Genomic DNA, 20106 nt, shown 5'->3' on the forward strand with positions numbered 1-20106 from the left:
GAGGTGGGAGGATCACTTGAGCTCAGGAGATTCAGACTGCAGTGAGATATGATCATGCCATTGCACTCCAGCCTGGGCAACAGACTGAGGCCCTGTATCTATTTTTAAAACAAAGTAATAAATAGTTTGGTCAAGAAGAGAGTTTTTGTCACCCTCCAATATTTGTTCAAAATGCTCCACTTAGCTCGTTTTTAAAAATACCATCACTAAGCTTGACATTTGGTTGTTATAAAACCTGGGTCTTGGTCTTTAACTTAATTTTAGTTCTTGGGTTTTTTCTCAGTATGATCACAGGGGAGTAGAAAGAGGGTTTTTACATAAGTTATTTCAGCCCTTTGCATAGCTCTTAAGTTCATCTTTCAAGACTCCTGCTGCAGGAGGAAGCCTTTAGAAACTGGAATGACCTTGAAAAGCTTCTTCCATCCATCGCTTGGGCCTGAGCAGGTGCAATTCAAAATGACCTCAAGGGGGGAGTTGAGCTTTTATAGGCAACAGGCTGCACTTTAGTTGTCCCAGCCTGTGCAGACATACTAAATCAAAATTAACTGTTAATGATGGTGGTGTCGGTACCACTCTGCTGGGGAAACTAAAAGGCAGAGAAACGAGGCTCTAACAGCTGCCAGTAATTGGGTCACTGCCTTCCCCTGAGCCCCGGCTGCCTACATTTTTGCCAGCACCTACTATCATTAATGGCCCTGCTGCCAAAAAAACTTGCCTTTGCCAAGATGTTGGGCTGGATGAACACGTGTTCTTTCAGGAGGAGCCGAAAGTCCTTGAGAGAAGCACAAAAGTAGGACATGAGTCCACGCACAGAAAAATGTGCAAATGGTCTGATGCATGGTCTGATGCCTCACTGAATAGTACCATGGGCAGAACACACTAACGGTGGCTGCATCCGCACTTCTGTTACTGTGGGCAGAGTGAACGGCAGGTGGAGGCTGGCTTCCCTACAAGTTTCATGTGTCCTTTTTTGTTGGCTTTTCCTGAAAAATGAGCAGGCACTGTCAAAACTTCTTCATTATCAATTCAGCAATGAGAAAAAGTATTTCCCATTATTTATTCCAAATGCACAATTGGCATGTTACTGATTCATAATGGCGAATGGTTTCATCCATAAATAATGATCAATTGAGTTCCTGTGTCTGATACAGACCACTAAGCAGACTGAGATCAGAGAAACCCACTCAAGAGTTTGCTTTTCCTTAGTGAACGTCAATGATCTGTTGAATGAGAGACTTGAGTCCCACCTTTGGTAACAGATGTCCTGGCTGGTCTCTGCTAGAATTGCAGATAAATGTTCCACAGGTAATTCAAGTGGCTTGGAAGGAAATGAGTTCCACTCCTTATCCCTGGGAACACTTGCCACATCTATATTGTGAATTAAGAAGGTTCAGAGTGTTATTGGGGTGTTTTATTTAAGCACTTCAGTTTGATGTTACTTAACAAACCAACGTAAGTTAGTAGTTACACGTAGGCGACTGTGGAGGCTGGTGGAGGTCTCTGAGATTAAAAGCTCTTCTTGCTTTTCAGGCAGTACCATCAAGATGGCAATTCAAGGAAAGCCGGAAGTGAACTGCTGGGCTTCCTGTCTGGGGGTGGGCAGTGTTTCCTGCATGGTGGAGTACTCCAAAAGGGGCAATGGTGGAGCTACATCACCAGTGACCACAGAAAAAGAAATGAGATGACTATTTATTTGTTCTCAGAACCATCCGCTGCTGTTTTCTTCTCTGAATTGTAGGGGCCAGAGCCTGGACATTTCCATTTCCCAGTCTTCCTTGTTGACCTGGTGCTCAGTTAAGTTTAGTCTGTGAGAACCCACTTGGAGCTCCAGAGCTGGTATTGTGAAAGATGTCAGAGTCAAAATGGAGTCACGGATGTTAAGAAAACCCTGACATTAGAGCCCGGGAAGGCCATGAAGAGAGGGTTTTCATGCTTGTATGCCTGATCATGAAAAAGACTCTACAACTAAACACAACTTTGCACATAAAATACTTCTGCAAGGACTTCTGCCCAGCAACTGCCAGTCCAACCTTGGACTGGTGCCACCATTATTATTGATCTTCATAGCCAAGGATAATTATTTCACAACAATTACATAATCCTCATTTTTTCCTTTAAAAACCTTTGTCTTCCTTTACCTCCCTAAATATGCACATAGTTTACTATGGTATGTGCATTCCTATTGCAATGTTCTATTCCCAAATAAACATCTTTTCTTTAGAGGGCCTCTCTCTGTTATTTAAGTTGACAATATAAAGATTATTTTAAGCTGAAGACATCTGAGATTCAACAGATACAGAAAGGAGCCCTCTCAGAGCTTCCTTTCTCTGATAAAAAGCAGAAACTTCTAAATGAGGGTGCCATAAATTTCCTCTTTGGAGCAGATTTCCTCCCATGAGAGAGACCAAGAGTTAGCCTACAATAAATCCCCCCTCCAGTGTGGTTTCATGGCCAGGAAGAAGACAGAAAGACTACTAACAGACAAACATTATTACAAACTTTCTTGTCTCCTGTTTTTTGTTTTTCCCCTAAAAACCTATTTGTCTTTCCTAAAGAAATCTATTTGTTTTTTCATGAGGAAACTGTTCTCCTTTCTCCCTTTCCCCTACGAAGTTAGGAATGTAAGCCCCAAATTCTAACCACCACACCACACCCAGTGACTCCTCACTGAGCACTCATGTGTGCATTGCACACACAAACTGTCTTTTCTCCTGTGACTCTGTCTTTTGTCTGTTAAATTCACAGGCCCTGAGCTACTGAATGTAAGATAGTAAAGGAAAAGTTTTTCCTTCTCAATAGGCCAGTGGGAGCCACTGGCAGGAGATATGGCAGCATCTCTGGCTACATCTCCTCTAAGATCCCAGCTTCTGTGAGGCAGCTCCTCCGCAGCCTCAGCTCCTTGGGCAGGCTCCAAAGTGATTAGCTCCCCCCAATGGTGGTGGTTCTGGCTCCTGGCTTCCCAATACCACCTTTTCTCTTGCTCTTTCTAGTCCTATGGGTAGTAGCAGCCTCCTGCTGTTGCTAATATTTGGCTTGCCTCCTTGTCCTTTGTTTGACTTCTCAATTCTCTCAACACTTTTCTATTTGGTTCCCTACATCAAATTCCCTCAACGAAATTATCTGAGATGGGATCTGTTTTCCAAACAGGACACTCTCTGATAAAAGAAATAGCCATGGCTTGGTCTTCCTCATCACCATCAGGGCCTTTCCAATGCCAGTCTTCCTTAAATTCTTTATAGGAACAGGAAATTAGTTAGTGTTTGGGGGATATAGAGAAGAAAATCTTTTTCCTTCTATCCTCCTAGCTTCAAGGGCGGAGGCCCGCAAATCAAACTGATAAAGGCAGACAAACAAGGAAGAAAAAACAGTTTAATTTATATATGTACAAATGAGAGAAAACGTGACTCAAGGAGGTAGCCAGATGCCTGACGCTTATATACAGACTAAACTACACAAATAAAAGGGGGCTTTGGGCTCCTGAGCAGAGGAAGCAAGTTATGGGAAGGGGAGGGGGGAAATATAAGGTAAGGAAGACTTGTCCTGTTATGCAGATAACACTCTCTGGGGGCGGGAGGGGGTGGAGGGGATAGGACTGATCTCCCTGGAGTGGCTCTGTCCTTGGTGCGGAGACATCTTTACAAATGGAAGTGTCCTTCAAAAATATACAATTTTTTACAAACACAATTTACTCACTTTGTGGTGTGGTTTGGATTTGTGTCCCCTCCCAAATCTCGTTGAATTGGAGGAGGGTCCTGGTGGGAGGTGATTGGATCATGGGGGCAGATTTCCCCCTTGCTGGTCTTGTGATAGTGAGTTCTCAGGAGATCTGATTGCTTAAAAGTGATGTGGCACCTCCGCTCCTTCTCCTGCCACCATGTGAAGAAGGTGCTTGCTTCCCTTTCCAACATGATGGTACATTTCTTGAGGCCTCCCAGTCATGCTTCCTGTTAAGCCTGCGGAACTGTGCATCAATTAAACCTCTTTTCTTTATAAATTATCCAGCCTCAGGGAGTTCTTTATAGCAGTGTGAGAACAGACTAACACAGAAAATTGGTACCAGGAGTGACGCACTGCTATAAAGATACCTGAAAATGTAGAAACAATGCCGGAACTGGGTAATGGGCAGAGGCTGGCACAGTTTGGAGGGCTCAGAAGAAGACAGGACGATATGGGAAAGTTTGGAGCTTCCTAGAGACTTGTTGAATGGTTTTTGACAGAAGTGCTGATGGTGGTATGGGCAATGTAGTCCAGGCTGAGGTGGTCTCAAATGGAGATGAGGAACTTATTGAAAACTGAAGTAAAAGTCACTCTTGCTATGCTTTAGCAAAAAGTCTGGTGGCATTTTGCCCTGCCTTAGAGATTTGTGGAAATTTGAACTTAAGAAAGATGATTTAGGGTATCTGGCAGGAGAAATTTTTAAGCAGCAAAGCATTCAAGATATGACTTGGCTGTTGGTAAAATTGTATGTTCATATGGATGAACAAAGAAATTATCTGAAACTGTAAGCAGAGCATAAAAGTTTGGAAAATTTGCAGCCCAGCAATGTGGTAGCCAGCCATTTTCTGGGGAGAAATTCCAGCCTGTTGTGGAAATTTTGATAAGTAAAGAGGAGCCAAATTTTAATAGCCTTTTAAAACTTTTTTAGGAGAAAAAGTCTATAGGGCAATTCAGAGACCTCCATGGCAGCACCTCCCATCACAGACCTGGAAGCCTAGTAGGAAAAAATGGTTTAGTGGGCCAGGCCCAGGGCCCTGCTGCTCTGTGCAGCCTCAGGACATGGCATCCTGCATCCCAGCTGCTCCAGTTCCAGCTGTGGCTAAAAGGGGCCAAAGTACAACTCTGGTCATGGCTTCAGAGGGTGCAAGCCCTAAGCCTTGGCAGCTTCCACATAGTATTGGCCTGTGGGTGCACAGATTTGGGAATTGAGGCTTGGGAATCTCCACCTAGATTTCAGAGGATGGATGGAAATGCCTGGATGTCCAGGGCAGACGTCTACTGCAGGTGGGGGGGTACCCTCATGAAGAACTTCTTCTAGGGCAGTGCAGAGGGGAAATGTGGTGTTGGAGCCCCCACACAGAGTCCCTACTGGGGCACTGCCTAGTGGAGCCGTAAGAAGAGGGCCACTGTCCTTCACACCCCAGAATGGTAGATCTACTGACAGCTTGCACCGTGTGCCTGGAAAAACCACAGGCACTAAACTCCAGCCCTGAAAGCAGCCATGCAGGATGTACCATGCAGAGCCACAGGGGCGGAGCTGCCCAAGGCCTTGGGAGCCCACCTCTTGCATCAGTATGACCTGGATGTGAGACATGGAGTCAAAGGAGATTATTCTGGAGCTGTAAGATCTAATGACTGCCCTGCTAGGTTTCAGACTTGCATGGGGCCTGTAGCCCATTTGTTTTGGCTAATTTCTCCCATTTGGAATGGCAGCATTTACCCAATACCTGTACCCCCAATGCATCTTGGAAGTAACTGTTTGATTTTACAGGCTGATAGGTGGAAGGGACTTACCTTGTCTCAGGTAAGACTTTGGACCGTGGACTTTTGAGTTAATGCTGAGATGAGTAAAGAATGGGGGACTGTTGAGAACAGATAATTGTATTTTGCAATGTGAAAAGGACATGAGATTTGGGAGGGGATGGGGCAGAATGATATGGTTTGGATTTGTGTTCCCACCCAAATCTCATGTCAAATTGGAGGAGGAGCCTGGTGGGAGGTGATTGGATCCTAGCGGCAGATTTCCCCCTTGCTCCTCTCATGATAGTGAGTGAGTTCTCATGAGATCTGATGTTTTAAAAAGTGTGGGGCACTTCCACCCCACTCTCCTGCTGTCATTTAAGATGTGCCTGTCTTCCCCTTTGCCTTCCACCATGATTGGAAGATTCCTTAGTCCTCCCCAGCCATGTGGAACTGAGTCAATTAAACCTCGATTCTTTATGAATTACCCAGTCTCAGGTAGTTCTTTACAGCAGTGCAAAAACAGACTAATACGCTTTGTTTTCAGGCAGTCATCAGGAGATGAAAATCTTTTCCTGTATCTGCTGGCTCTTATTGTCTTTAGCTCAAAATAATTCATAAGCCAAAAAGGCATATTCTGGGGTGAGATATTCTGGTACCCTTTAAGGACAATGGGAACTGGAGAAACAGTTGTTGGCCAGCAAAGGAAGGAACAATAGAGCTGTTTGGCCATGGTGTGTTTCCATAAATATGAGCAAGAAATGATACAGAGAAGGGAAAGACGAAGTCCAGAGAGCTAAGGGGGAAGAAACGGGCCTCGCTTCCAGAATCTGAACGCTGCAGAAAACCTTTCTCTCATTTTACTGTGGAAACCAGAAAGCCATCAATTTAAGACACAGGTAGATTACAGTTTGGTTCCTGTTTGAAGTTGTTTCATGACACCCATACTTTCTATTGAGGGTTTGCTGTGTGCTACAGAGGATATAAAGGCGAATCTAACAGGATGCAGTCCTAACGAAACATGCAGCTTAGCAGCAGAGATAAGGCACCCTCATAAATAACTGTATCAAAAGTGTTAAGAAGAGGAATTGAAGAGGAGAGGTAGGAACATAGTGCTGGGGGAGATTAGAAGAGGATGTTAAAGGCGTGTGCTTCCACCTCCACCTCACTGACCCGTTTGGAAAAAGGACGGCATGGGTGTCAGAGGCGATTGAACCAGAGTGACTTTATCTTGAATAAGGGATGGATAAAATAAGGCTGAGATATACTCTGCTGCATTCCAATAGGTCAGGCATTCTTAGTCACAGGATGAGATAGGAGATTGGCAGAAGATAAAGGTCACAGAGACCTTGCTGATAAAACAAGTCATGGTAAAGAAGCCAGCTAAAATCCACCGAAACCAAGATGATGATGAAAGTTACCTCTGGTCATCCTTACTGCTCATTATATGCTAATTACAATGTATTACCATGCTAAAAGACACTCCCACCAGTGCCATGACAGTTTACAAATGCCATGGCAACATCAGGAAGTTATCCCATATGGTCTAAAAAGGCGAGGAACACTCAGTTCCAGGAATTGCCCACCTCTTTCCCAGAAAACTCATGAATAATCCACCCCTGTTTAGCATAAAATCAAGAAATACCTATAAGTATACTCAGTTGAGCAGCCCATGTCACTGCTCTGCCTGTAGAGTAGCCATTCTTTTACTCTTTTACTTTCTTAAAAAACTTGCTTTCACTTTACTGTATGAACTTGTCCTGAATTCTTTCTTGCAGGAGGTCCAAGAACTCTCTGTTGGGGTCTAGGTTGGGACCCCTTTCTGGTAACAAGGGAACCTATGAGTGCTGTATACCAGTGGCACACTAAGTTCTGCTAGAGAAAAAATTATTTGATGATCCTTGTTAAAACATAGGAAGTGACAGGGCTCAGGACATACCACTCCAAAATATGACTGCCAGAGTCCAGAATATGCCACCCCAAAATAGGCCTCTTTGGCATAAGGTTTATTTTGAGTTGGTTATTTTGAGAAACTGCAGACACAGGAGAAGTTCTGGAAAGTTACCCTTTTGTGTAAGAGAAATTTGAAGCTATAAAGGCAGTCTCCGTTTTTAAGTGTGCCTCCCTCTCTGCACCAGGAAGAGAAGGAAGACTAAGTCTCTAGAGATGCTTAATCAATAAAGAAGGAAGGCATCAACTTAAATCTGCATAACAAATGTACCTTTATTTAAGATGCTTTTTCTGGCCATCTTATCTTAGCTGGCCATTCTCTCCATCCTTATTTCTGTGTTTCAGAGAATAACGACATTCAAGCCTGAGGTTTTAAAATCTTTCTTTGAGATCTACTCTAGAGATTTACTCATTTCTCTGGTTATCTCCCGTGTTACAGGAGGTACACATGTTATTAAATTTCCATTTGTTTCTCTCTTGTTAATCTGTCTTTTGTTACAGGGAGCACCAGCTAAGAGCTCATGAAGGTTGGAGGAGAGCATTATTTTTCCTCCCTACATAAAGAGAGACAAAATGCCCTCAGGATTTGTTTTTTTCACCCCACAAGCTGAGAACTCTATTGTCATAAGAGGGATCAACAGGAGAAAAGCATACGAAAAATTTAGTACAGTTTTACATGGCACAGGGGACTTCATAAGGAAATGAAAATCCAAAGACATTGCTAGAGATGAACACTTATATACAGAATTAAACAAAGAGTAGTAAATTGTGAAAACGTGATGCAGCAAAGGGTATTGGGTAGTGCAGTGGCTAGGAAGATTGGTCTATGAGATTGGTTTGTTCAGATTCCCCTCAGCTTCAACTTCCCATCCTTGATGATAAGAATGATACTTTCCTTCTGGAATAGGCAGAATATCCCACATGTGGGAACTTCATCTCCTGCTTTTAGGAAACAGAAGGAAGGTCAGAGTGATCTTCTTGCATCTGCCATTTTTTGAGTGCCTCTAACTCAAAAATACTCAATCTGCCAGAGCATATTGTGGGGTGGCATGTTCTTAACCCCTTCATAAGGCAGACTTTATTCAGGACCATTCATATACGTTTAGGGACCACCGTAATGGGATTTTTCAGTAGGGGAGAGAGATTGGGCTCAACTCCAAATATACCATGGGCAAGTGGGAATTTAGAGCCAAGGAGCAGGGCATGGGTCAGCGGATGGAAAATTATTGAAAGAAAACATGCAGGGTAAGGGGGGTTCTGGCTAAACCAGTCTAACAGGATTCTTGCTGAAGTCAGGCCAGGGTCATGAGACATCATCTGGGGGTGTTACAGAACCAAACTGGGGTTGCCTGGCACAGCAAAGCCAATCACTGAAATTAGTAGAATGGCATAGGGGAGAAAAAGGAATTCTCCTCACTTGTCATAAGGTTCACAGTTGACACCCCTATAGCAAAAACAGGCCAGGCATGGGGGCTCCTAGCACATAGGTGTAATCCTAGCACGTTGGGAGGCTGAAGTGGGTGAATCGCTTGGGCCCAGGAATTCGATTTCAGCCTGGGCAATATAGCAAGATCCTGCAAGAAAGAAGAAAGAAATGAGAAGGGAAGGGAAGGGAAGGGAAAGGAAAGGAAAAGAAGAAGAGGGGAGGGGAGAGGAGGGGAGCGGAGAGAAAGGGAGGAGCAAAGGAGGGGAGGGGAGGAGAGGAGAGGAAAAGGGGAAGGAAAGTAGAAGGAAAAGGAAAGGCACCTGGAAAGGATTTTCTGAACTTCCCCTGAAGCAGATCATAAGACCTTATATATGAGAGGTACCCTCCGTACACCAGGAGAAATGGAACATCCTTATTTTCAAAGACAAAGAGACACAGAGAAGAATCTGAAAAGCAAGACTTGCTGTTTCCCCTAGTTTACTACCATTAGATCATACTCTTTGCTCTATTATATTTCTCTATGACTGTCCACTCTTCATCAAACCTAGCATAAAAATACTCAGGTTTACTCCATTTCTTTAGGTCTTCATTTCCTTGTGAAGGCTCCTCTGTCATGTAAAACTTATATTAAGTAAATTTGGATGCTTTTCTCTTGTTAATCTATCTTTTGCTACAGGGCACCCCAGCCAAGGAACCTAAGATGAGGGGAAGGAAAGATATTTTTTCCCCTTTACAGTGCTAAGGTTAAACCCTGGCCTAGGCAATTAAGAAAGTGAGTATGTTTCTGCTGCTTTGCCAAAAAGGAAAACTGTATCCTTGACATTTGCTGAATTACCTTTTATCCCTCATTATCTAACATGAATTCAGTTGATTAACTAACCCCAGAGTGTGTGTAATGGTGAACAAGAAACTTAATTCTTCCTGTTGAAAATAAGAGACCCACCTCTCTACTTTGCCCTATCTTTTTTTTTTTAAGAATTTCTCTCAGCCCTTTTCAAATGTATGTAAGTCTTTTAAATAGCTAAATAAGCCTCTTTCCAGGCTCATGATTCAGGAATGTTTTCTCAAGGACCTGGGAGTCATTTCTTTGAAAGGTAATCATCAAGGAAGATAACACCCTATCTTCCCAGTCTCCTGGGAGGAGATGGGCTAACTGGCTATCACCTGACTCCAATTTGCAAATCACCTGCCTAATGTGATGGGTTATGTCCAGCTAGCTGTATGTCAGTGGATTTCTTTCTGTCTTGCAATCTCTTTAGCAGATTGTCTGAGCTGAGCATCACATTCTGGTTTAATGCTTATTTAATCATAGCACTGTTTTCTTTCTTCTCTTTGTAGAGAAGTTTTCTGAAATAGGAGATTTTTAAAAAAATTTTTACTTATATTGCCCAAACAAATGCCATTTTACTTACAATGGTTAAAGCGCAAGATCTGTCAGAGATGCGGACACACACATTTCTTCATGGTTTCATGATGGGCTCTTTGACCAAATTATTATTTTTTTCTTTTTCTTTTTCTTTTCATTTAGCAGATGAGGAAACTGAACACAAAGTTATTCTTATTTTCTTATTTAATCTTGATTGGTTTAAGATCAAGTTCTCTGTAGTTTAAATGTTCTTAGAAAGCTATTATATTACGTAAATGTTCTTAAAGAACTATTATATATAAGAAATGAAATGTACATATAAATGAACATATATATAAATGTTCTTAGAAAACTATTATATATTGGCCGGGCGCGGTGGCTCAAGCCTGTAATCCCAGCACTTTGGGAGGCCGAGACGGGCGGATCACGAGGTCAGGAGTTCGAGACCATCCTGGCTAACACGGTGAAACCCCGTCTCTACTAAAAAAATACAAAAAACTAGCCGGGCGAGGTGGTGGGCGCCTGTAGTCCCGGCTACTCGGGAGGCTGAGGCAGGAGAATGGCGTAAAAACCCGGGAGGCAGAGCTTGCAGTGAGCTGAGATCCGGCCACTGCACTCCACCCTGGGCGACACAGCGAGACTCCGTCTCAAAAAAAAAAAAAAAAAAAAAAAAAAAAGAAAACTATTATATACTAGCTCAGAAAGCTACTATAATTTGGTTAAAGACCAAATTATAATATATATTAGTACTATTTTCAAATAAATTATATGTGATCTTAAAATCACCTTTGTTTTAAAAAAAGTGGCAACTGAAGAATGATGAGGTTCATAAGTATGGAACGAAGAGCTTTATTTTTCATAAACGGTTGCAGCCTGCAAGTGGCCATTTTGATAGGCTGAAAAGCATAATCTCCCATCAGAAGCCAGGAACAAGCACTTCAAGGGTGAGAAGAATAAGACAGGAATTTATGCTGAAGTGGGTGGCCAAATATACATATTCAATAAGCTATAGGAGGAGTCATGAATATTTATAAAATGAGAAACGCATGTGCAATTGACCTTCATGCCTCTTGTCACACCAAGTGTCAGGTTCCAGCCCATGCTGAGGTCCAAGGGGAGTGGGTGGATGGGTGGCAGATAGCTGAAAGAACACTCAGGGGGCTGTAGGCAGGTAAAATATGGTTTTATTCAGCAGTTCTCTTACACTGTTCCTTTGTCTCAACTGTCTGCTCCAGCTGCATCCCTTTTCAGCAGTCAGCTCTGCAGCTCTTGTCACTCCTGCACTTATAGCTGCATTCCATGGCACACTTGCTGGTTTCTGGCTCCCCCCATGTCCATCTGCAAGATGGTTGGCTCTCCCTACAGGGTCAGGAGCTTCACTCTCTCCCTCTGAGTGTATGCCCCAGTACAGTGTCTGCAGGGCAGCTGTAGCTTTTACAAACAATAGTGGCTTTAAGCCAAGTATAAGCTTACGCACATGCGTTATACAACAAGTGGAGTTGTGTGCCTGTGCTCCAAACTTGCTGAGTCATGCTGGCCTGCATGTCTGCCTCGGCCTACTCTTGACCAAAGCACATCCATTTACCTTACACCTCTCCATGAGACCCATGTTCAAAAATGGTGGCCTTAGCATGATCCCAGGGTGAAGTTTTTGGGCCTCTGATGTCAAAAGGTGAAACAGGCCAGATGTGTTGGCTCAAACCTGTAGTACCAACACTTTGGGAGGCCAAGATGGGCAGATCACTTAAGCCTAGGAATTTAAGACCAGCCTGGGCAACATGACAAAACCCATTTCTACAAAAAATACAAAAATTAGCTGGGGAGACTGCAGTGAGCTGTGATCATGCCACTACACTATAGCCTGGGAAACAGAGTGAATGAGAACAACAAGAAAACAAAAAAACCAAAAAAAAAATGTGAAGCTGAGACATGAAAATCCTCACTGCACATCCTCCTTACGCTGGCAAGAACCACCCCATGGTAGAAGCCAACTTCTGGTGCCGTGTTTTCTCACCAGGTCCCTGTGACAAGGAAGTGGCAGTGACGGCCATGACACAGAAGCACTACCTTGAAGCTTCAGAGCAGGAACTGCACAACAGCTGCCAGGGCCAAGCCTGCTATCTCCTATGATAAGAGCACTTTTGAAGAAACATGTCCATACTGTTTGCAGTTGTTGATTCTGGATAACTTTTGAGTGTGTCTCAAACCCAAAGCCACATTGACACCCAAAATACAGAAACTGATTAATCGAGAAGGATGAAATTATACACTCAGTTTTAAAGAAGCAAAAATTGTGAAAAAGTTCAGAGACTCCAAAAGTGTATTGTTGATTACTTGTAAAACATGCCACAGAACAGTGAAACATCATGGTAAGAGCAGAAGCTTTCTATTAGCATTGAGGAGCAATCCTAGTACTCCTACAAGTAAACTCAGCCTGAAGACACCAAAGAGAAGGACTGCAAACCCAAATCATGAGATGTCTGATTCCAAAGGCAAGAGCCCAATATTGATTTCAGAACACCTACGTCTGGAGAGTTAGTATCTTCTTGCTCCTCAAAGAATGTGAGCAAAACAAAGAAACGTTTCTCTCAATGAAATGTTGGCTCCCTCTTGGCTCCCTCCCATTTTGGGGAAATGCTTTTCTACATAATTCCAGGTTTTTCTTGTAAAAACTATTCCTTAGTCAGAATGAATCCCAAAAGAATCCATAGGTAGACTTCAGAAATTTCTTTATCTTCTCTGAAGGGTGGACTTTGACAATAAGAAATGCCTCATGTCAGTCAGTTCTAAAACTAAAGTTAGTGAGACAACTTTTTAAACTTTTATTTATTTTTTGAACACATGGAAACTTGATCTGAGTGAAAAACAACAACAAAAAAGAACCAGCCCATGGTTGGTGATCTCTTATCATGAAGGAATGCTGGTTTGTTGTTTTGTGGAAACTGCAAAAGGGACGGTCAGTGTCAGGGTGTTGGTTAAACGAAGGGTGGACTGAATCTTTCCAAAGGGCTGGTTTCTGTTTACTCCTTAGGGAAAAAATTCTAATGGTGGTTAGCGAGGGAGGGGGTATAATGAGGCATGATATGGTTTGGCTGTGTCTCCCCACCAAATCTCAACTTCAATTGTATCTCCCAGAATTCCCAGGTGTTGTGGGAGGGACCCAGGAGGAGGTAATCGAATCATGGGGGCCAGTCTTTCCCATGCTATGCTATTCTTGTGATAGTGAATACGTCTCACAAGATCTGATGGGTTAATCAGGGGTTCCACTTTAGCTTTTTTTTTTTTTTTGAGATGGAGTCTAGCTTTGTCACCCAGGCTGGAGTGCAGTGGCACAATCTCGGCTCACTGCAACCTCCACCTTCCGGGTTCAAGCAATTCTCCTGCATCAGTGAAACCCTATCTCTGCATATTTTTAGTAGAGATAGGGTTTCACTATGTTGGCCAGGCTGGTCTTGAACTCCTGACCTCATGATCTGCCCACCTTGGCCTCCCAAAGTGCTGGGATTACAAGTGTGAGCCACTGCGCCCAGCTCCGCTTTAGCTTCTTCCTCATTTTTCTCTTGCCACCACCACGTAAGAAGTAACTTTCACCTGCTGCCATTATTCTGAAGCCTCTCCAGCCATGTGGAACTGTAAGTCCAATTAAACCTCTTTTTGTTCCCAGTTTTGGGTATGTCTTAATCTGCAGAATGAAAACAAACTAATACAGTAAATTGGTACTAGTAGAGTGAGTGGGACATCACTGAAAAGATACCTGAAAATGTGGAAGCAACTTTGGAACTGGGTAACAAGCAGAGGTTGGAGCAGTTTGGAGGGCTCAGAAGAAGATGGGAAAATGTGGGAAAGTTTGGAACTTCCGGCCGGGCGCGGTGGCTCAAGCCTGTAATCCCAGCACTTTGGGAGGCCGAGGCGGGCGGATCACAAGGTCAGGAGATCGAGACCACAGTGAAACCCCGTCTCTACTAAAAATACAAAAAATTAGCCGGGCGCGGTGGCGGGCGCCTGTAGTCCCAGCTACTCAGGAGGCTGAGGCAGGAGAATGGCGGGAACCCGGGAGGCGGAGCTTGCAGTGAGCCGAGATCGCGCCACTGCACTCCAGTCTGGGCGACAGAGCGAGACTCCGTCTCAAAAAAAAAAAAAAAAAAAAAAAGAAAGTTTGGAACTTCCTAGAGACTTGTTGAATGGCTTTGCCCAAAATGCTGACAGCAATATGGAGAGTAAGGTCCAGGCTGAAGTGGGCTCAGATGGAGATGAGGAACTTGTTGGGAATTTGAGCAAAGATGACTCCTGTTATGTTTTAGCAAAGAGACTGGCAGCATTTTGCCCCTGCCCTAGAGATTTGTGGAACTTTGAACTTGAGAAAGATGATTTAGGGTATCTGGCGGAAGAAATTTCTAAGCAGCAAAGCATTCAAGAGGTGACTTGGATACTGTTATAGGCATTCAGTTTTTTAAGGGAAGCAGAGCATAAAAGTTTGGAAAATTTGCAGGGTGACTATACAATAGAAAAGAAAAACCCTTTTTCTGGGGAGAAATTCAAGCTGGCAGAAATTTGCATAAGTAGTAGGGAGCCTAATGTTAATCCCCAAGACCTTGGGTAAAATGTCTCCAGGCCAGGTCAGGGACCTTCACACAGCCCCTCCCATCACAGGCCTGGAGGCCCAGGAGGAAAAAACGGTTTTGTGGGCCAGGCCCAGGGTCCCTGTGCTGTGTGCACCCTATGGACTTGGTGCCCTGTGTCCCAGCCATTTTAGCTGTGGCTGAAAGGGGCCAACATAGAGCTCAGGCTGTGGCTTCAGAGGGCAGAAGCCCCAATTCTTGGCAGCTTCCATATGGTGTTGAGCCTGCAGGTGCACAGAAGTTGTGAATTGAGGTTTGGGAACCTCCGCCTAGATTTCAGAAGATGTATGGAAATGCCTGGATGTGCGGGCAAAAGTTTGCTGCAAGGATGGGGCCCTCATGGAGAACTTCTGCTAGGGCAGTGCAGAAAGGAAATGTGGGGTCAGAGCCCCCATGCAGAGTCCCTACTGAGGCACTGCCTAGTGGAGCTGTTAGAAGAGGGCCACCATCCTCCAAACCCCAGAATGGTAGATCCACCAACAGCTTGCACAATGCACCTGGAAAAGCTACAGACACTCAGTACCAGCCTGTGAAAGCAGCCAGAAGGGAGGCTGCACACTGCAAAGCCACAAGGGTGGAGCTTCCCAAGACCATAGGAACCCACCTCTTGCAGCAGCATGACCTGGATGTTACTTGGAATCAAAGGAGATCATTTTGGAGCTTTAAAATTTGACTTCCCTGCTGGATTTCAGACTTGCATGGGCCCTGTAACCCCTTTGTTTTGGCCAACTTCTCCCATTTTGAACAGCTGTATTTACCCAATACCTGTACCCCCATTGTATCTAGGAAATAACTAGCTTGCTTTTGATTTTACAGGCTTATAGGCAGAAGGGACTCACCTTGTCTCAGGTGAGACTTTGGACTGTTGACTTTGGGGTTAATGCTGAAATGAGTTAAGACTTTGGGGGACTGTTGGGAAGGCATGATTGGTTTTGAAATGTGAGGACATGAGGTTTGGAGGGGCCAGGGGTGGATTGATATGGTTTGGCTGTCTCCCCACCCAAATCTCAACTTGAATTGTATCTCCCAGAACTCCCATGTATTGTGGGAGGGACCCAGGGGGAGGTAATTGAATCATGGGGGCCAGTCTTTCCCATGCTATTCTTGTGATAGTGAATAAGTCTCACAAGATCTGATGGGTTTATCAGGGATTTCTGCTTTAGCTTCATCCTCATTTTTATCTTGCCACTGCTGTGTAAGAAGTTCCTTTCACCTGCCACCGTGATTCTGAGGCCTCCCCAGCTAAGTGGAACTGTAAGTCCAATTAAACTTCTTTTGGTTCCCAGTTTTAGGTATGTCTTTATTAGCCACATGAAAATGAACTAATACAAGGTGTGTCTGACTTTCCATCCTGTCATGTCCAGGAACTCAATGTTCAAGGTTTCTCTGAGGTCCTCTTGGCCAAAAGAGTGTCCATTCAGTCAGTTGGGGGACTTAGGATTTCTTTTTTGTTTCTCAGTTATAAGACCTTCATGTGACAGCCAGAGAAATGGAATGAAGACACGGAGACACCAAGATAAATCTGAACACAAAGCCCTTGTTAAGTCCCCCAGTTTATTACTGTTAGATCATACCCCTTATCCAATCATGTTTCTCCATAAGTATCCACTTTTCATCAAACCTAAACATAAAAATACACAGTTTCCTCCATTTTGGGGGTCTTCATTTCTGAAGGCTGCATGTCACATAAAACTTTGGTTAAATAAATTTGTTACACTTTTCTCTTGTTAATTTGTTTTTTGTTATGGGGTGTAAGCCATGAACCTTGCAACAAGCAAGGAAAAAATATTACTCTTTCTTCCCTACACCATTGTACTAATTTCTTTTTTAAAAAATTATTCTATCCTTCATGAATAGGAGCTATGCCTAATAAAAATTCCCATAGCTGAGCTTACATAACAAGTAGTGATTAGCTGTGCAGATGCAAAACACTAAAATAAAATAAGCTCTGATTCAGGTTGGGAAGCAAATGTTGGACCCCTGCAGAGACTGCAAAATCCCAAAGAAAGACCTTCCCTTCTGCTACCTACATAGCCATCCAAAGAGCAAGGAATGCTGAACACGTGTAAGTGCTTCAACAGCAATGTCAAATCTGAACTGAAGGTTAAAAAAGACAAAAATACTAGCAAAAGAGTGATCTAGAGGATATTGCTGTCTTGTAACTTTTAATTTTTTTTGTTTTAAAATTAATATTTACTGGGAGGAATGAGCTTTCTTATCATAAAATTAATATTCACTGCCGAAAAAGTAGAAAAGAAAGAAAAGCCAAAAAAAAGGTTCATGAAAACGTTTCCTCATCAGGAAATAATTCATGCTAACCCTTTGGGATGCATTCTTTCCACATACACATTTTAATTGTAGTGTGATGGGTTCCACACCAGGTTACTGAAGGGTGCACGCCTACTGCTTGAACCTTGAAGACCAGGTGGTGAGTCAAGGCCATGGTGTGCAGCTGAGGAACAGGTATCCCTGAGAACCTACCAAGAAAAACAGTCTCATCACTCAAACACAGTAGGCAAAGAGCCAGAAAATTAGCTTACAAATAGTTTAGAGATGGGAGGTGGCACAGATCTCTAGAGCAGTCCTGCTGCTGTCCAAGAGTGCCCTGTATGTAAATCTTAACAAACACATCTACTTGCCAAGCTGGACTTTTCCAAATAAAATTCTTTTATCTCTTGGCTCCCTCCCACTTTGAGGGAACATTTTTCTAAACAATTCCAGGTTTTTCTTGTAATATTAATGCACTTAAATATGCTGTTTGTTAGTCATGTGTAAAGGAGACAGGGTCACTGTGGACTCCTGTGGTTCAACTTCTGTAGCACAGAAGTTGCTAGAAGCTGATGAGAGTAATAGTAATCATACCATTCTTCGCATGATTAACAGGAGAAAAAGCGGCCGGGTACAGTGGCTCACACCTGCAATCCCAGCACTTTGGGAGGCCGAGGCAGAAGGATCACTTGAGGTCAGGAGTTTGAGATCAGCCAGGCCAACATGGTGAAACCCTGTTTCTACTAAAAATACACAAATTAGCTGGGTGTGGTGGTGGGCACCTATAATCCCAGCTACTCGGTAGGCTGAGGCAGGAGAATCGCTTGAACCCGGGAGGTGGAGGTTGTAGTAAGCTGAGATTGTGCCACTGCACTCTAGCCTGGGTGACAGAGCAAGATGACTCCGTCTAAAAAAAACAGGAGAAAAAGGTTTATTTGTATGCACCCAGAAGCCAATAAAAGGAGTAGCTGGCTTATCAAATGGTTAAAGTTAAAGGCTTATATACCTAAATTAGCAGGGGAATAGGAGGGAGGCGAAAAGGCTTCTATGGGAAAAAACAATTAGGTTTCTTTAGAAAAGACAAATGAAGTTTTAGGAGAACAAATAGGAGATAAGAAAATTTGTGATAATGTTGCCTATACAGGCAAGCGGTGTTTCCAGCTTCTTTGGGGCCATAAAACTCCCCAGAAGAGGTAATTTATAGTAGATGTACTCTTTCTCCTGGGAGTGGAAGCCACCTCATGAGGGAATTTATGGCAGTCCTCATTTCTCAGAGGTTTCTGCTTGAAGTCAGATAAGAGAAGCTCCAAGTAGGTTTCTTTCTGCATCTGTTGAATCTCAAATGTCTTCAGCTCAAAATAATCTTCGTATCAAATCTGGGGTTCCAAATGGGTCTCACACCTTCAAAGGGGAAAAGCCACCAAGGCATGGAAGCTAATGCTTTTTGAATCATGCCAGTGGGCTGGGCTCTTGACTCACCACAGTTCCATGAAAGTGTGACAGGAAATGGGTCCTGATCCAGACCCCAAGAGAAGGTTCTTCGATCTTGCACAAGAAAGAATTCAGGCCGAGTCCATAAAGTGAAAGCAAGTTTATTGTTTTTGTTTTTGTTTTTTAGAGAAACGTTGTGTTTAATGGTAAAGCTTAGTACACCCCAACACCAGGAATGGCGTGGAGTCGCAGCGGCAACAGGCAGGTGACCCCCATGGAGCCTCACATGGCGAAGAGGATGAGGAAGGCGACCATCAAACAGAAGAGCCCCATGGCCTCAGACAGGGCAAAGCCCAGAATGGCATAGGAGAAGAGCTGCTGCTTGAGAGATGGGTTCCTGGCATAGCCAATGATCAAGCTGCCAAACACCGTTCCAATGCCAGCCCCTGAACCAGCCACACCAACTGTGGCTGCCCCAGCACCAATAAACTTGGCTGCTGTGTCAATGTCCCGGGAGACAACACTGGTCTGGAACTCCCGTCTGGCCACCTGGAGTGGGAAGCTGCTGTAGGAAGGCTGTTTAGATGAATTCACTGGGCTATTCAGGAAGGAGGCAGACACAGGCCTGATTAGACCCCTGGTACAGCGGATCAGAGCTGGAGAAATGAGTAATGCCCCGGTAGTCTGCATTTTTTCAGTCTCCCAGCTTTAGCCCTTGGTCTCAACTCTCAGCTTCCCCCACCCTGAAAGCAAGTTTATTGAGAACGTAAAGGAACAAAAGAATGGCTACTCCATAGACAGAGCAGCCCTGAAGTCCGAAGACCGCTGGTTGCCCATTTTTATGGTTATTTCTTGATGATATGCTAAACAAGGGGTGGAATATTTATGCTTCCCCTTTTAGACCATATAGGGTAACTTCCTGCCATTGCCATGGCATTTGTAAACAGTCATGGTGCTGGTGGGAGTACAGCAGTGAGGATAACCAGAGGCCACTCTCGTGGCCATATTGGTTTTGGTAGGTTTTAGCCAGCCTGTTTACTGCAACCTGTTTTATCAGCAAGGTGTTTATGACCTGTATCTTGTGCCAACCTCCTATCTCATCCTGTAAGTTAGAATGCCTTAACCATCTCGGAATACAGTCCAGTTGGTCGCAGCCTCATTTTATCTAGCTCCTATTTAAGATGGAGTTGCTCTGGTTCACACGTCTCTGACAAAAGTGGAAGCATTCTACTTTTATTCCACAAGCATTTAGTGAGTGAACCCTAAGTGGAAGATTTTACAACCAGGCATTGAGGATGCAAAACCAAATAATCTCAGCTGTGATCTGAGCTACTCAGGAGGCTGAGGCAGGAGAATCGCTTGACCTGGGAGGTGGTAGTTACAGTGAGCCGAGATCGCATCACGGCACTCCAGCCTGGGTGACAGAGTGAGACTCTATCTTAAAAAAAAAAAAAAAAAAAGGGTTAAAATTTCAGGATCCTCTAAATTTATTACGCCCAGGGGAAAGTTAAGCCCTGGAGACTGAGACACAAAACATGTTTACAACTTCTGTTTCTTAGATTATAGATTAACTCTTTTCCATAAATGTT

The 20106-nt window shown here is 43.7% G+C and overlaps 1 protein-coding gene and 1 pseudogene across 1 annotated transcript; one reads left to right on the forward strand and one right to left on the reverse strand.

The window, feature by feature from the left end:
• Window positions 1-12248: 12248 nt before the first annotated feature.
• On the forward strand, window positions 12249-12956 carry LOC100423578 (UPF0711 protein C18orf21-like; annotated as a pseudogene).
• A 5721-nt stretch (window positions 12957-18677) lies between these two features.
• On the reverse strand, window positions 18678-19240 carry LOC707476 (ATP synthase, H+ transporting, mitochondrial Fo complex, subunit C1 (subunit 9)-like). The gene has a single exon (XM_015138387.3). It carries the CDS (start codon window positions 19205-19207, stop codon window positions 18800-18802), a length of 408 nt encoding a protein of 135 aa, XP_014993873.3. The 5' UTR covers window positions 19208-19240; the 3' UTR covers window positions 18678-18799.
• Window positions 19241-20106: the final 866 nt, after the last annotated feature.

This window comes from Macaca mulatta, chromosome 5, assembly GCF_049350105.2.
Source record: "Macaca mulatta isolate MMU2019108-1 chromosome 5, T2T-MMU8v2.0, whole genome shotgun sequence".
Taxonomy (NCBI): Eukaryota; Metazoa; Chordata; class Mammalia; order Primates; family Cercopithecidae; genus Macaca; species Macaca mulatta.

Coding starts and splice junctions, on each gene's coding strand:
- LOC707476 (XM_015138387.3), bottom strand. CDS start 19,207: ATGCAGACTACCGGGGCATTACTCATTTCTCCAGCTCTGATCCGCTGT.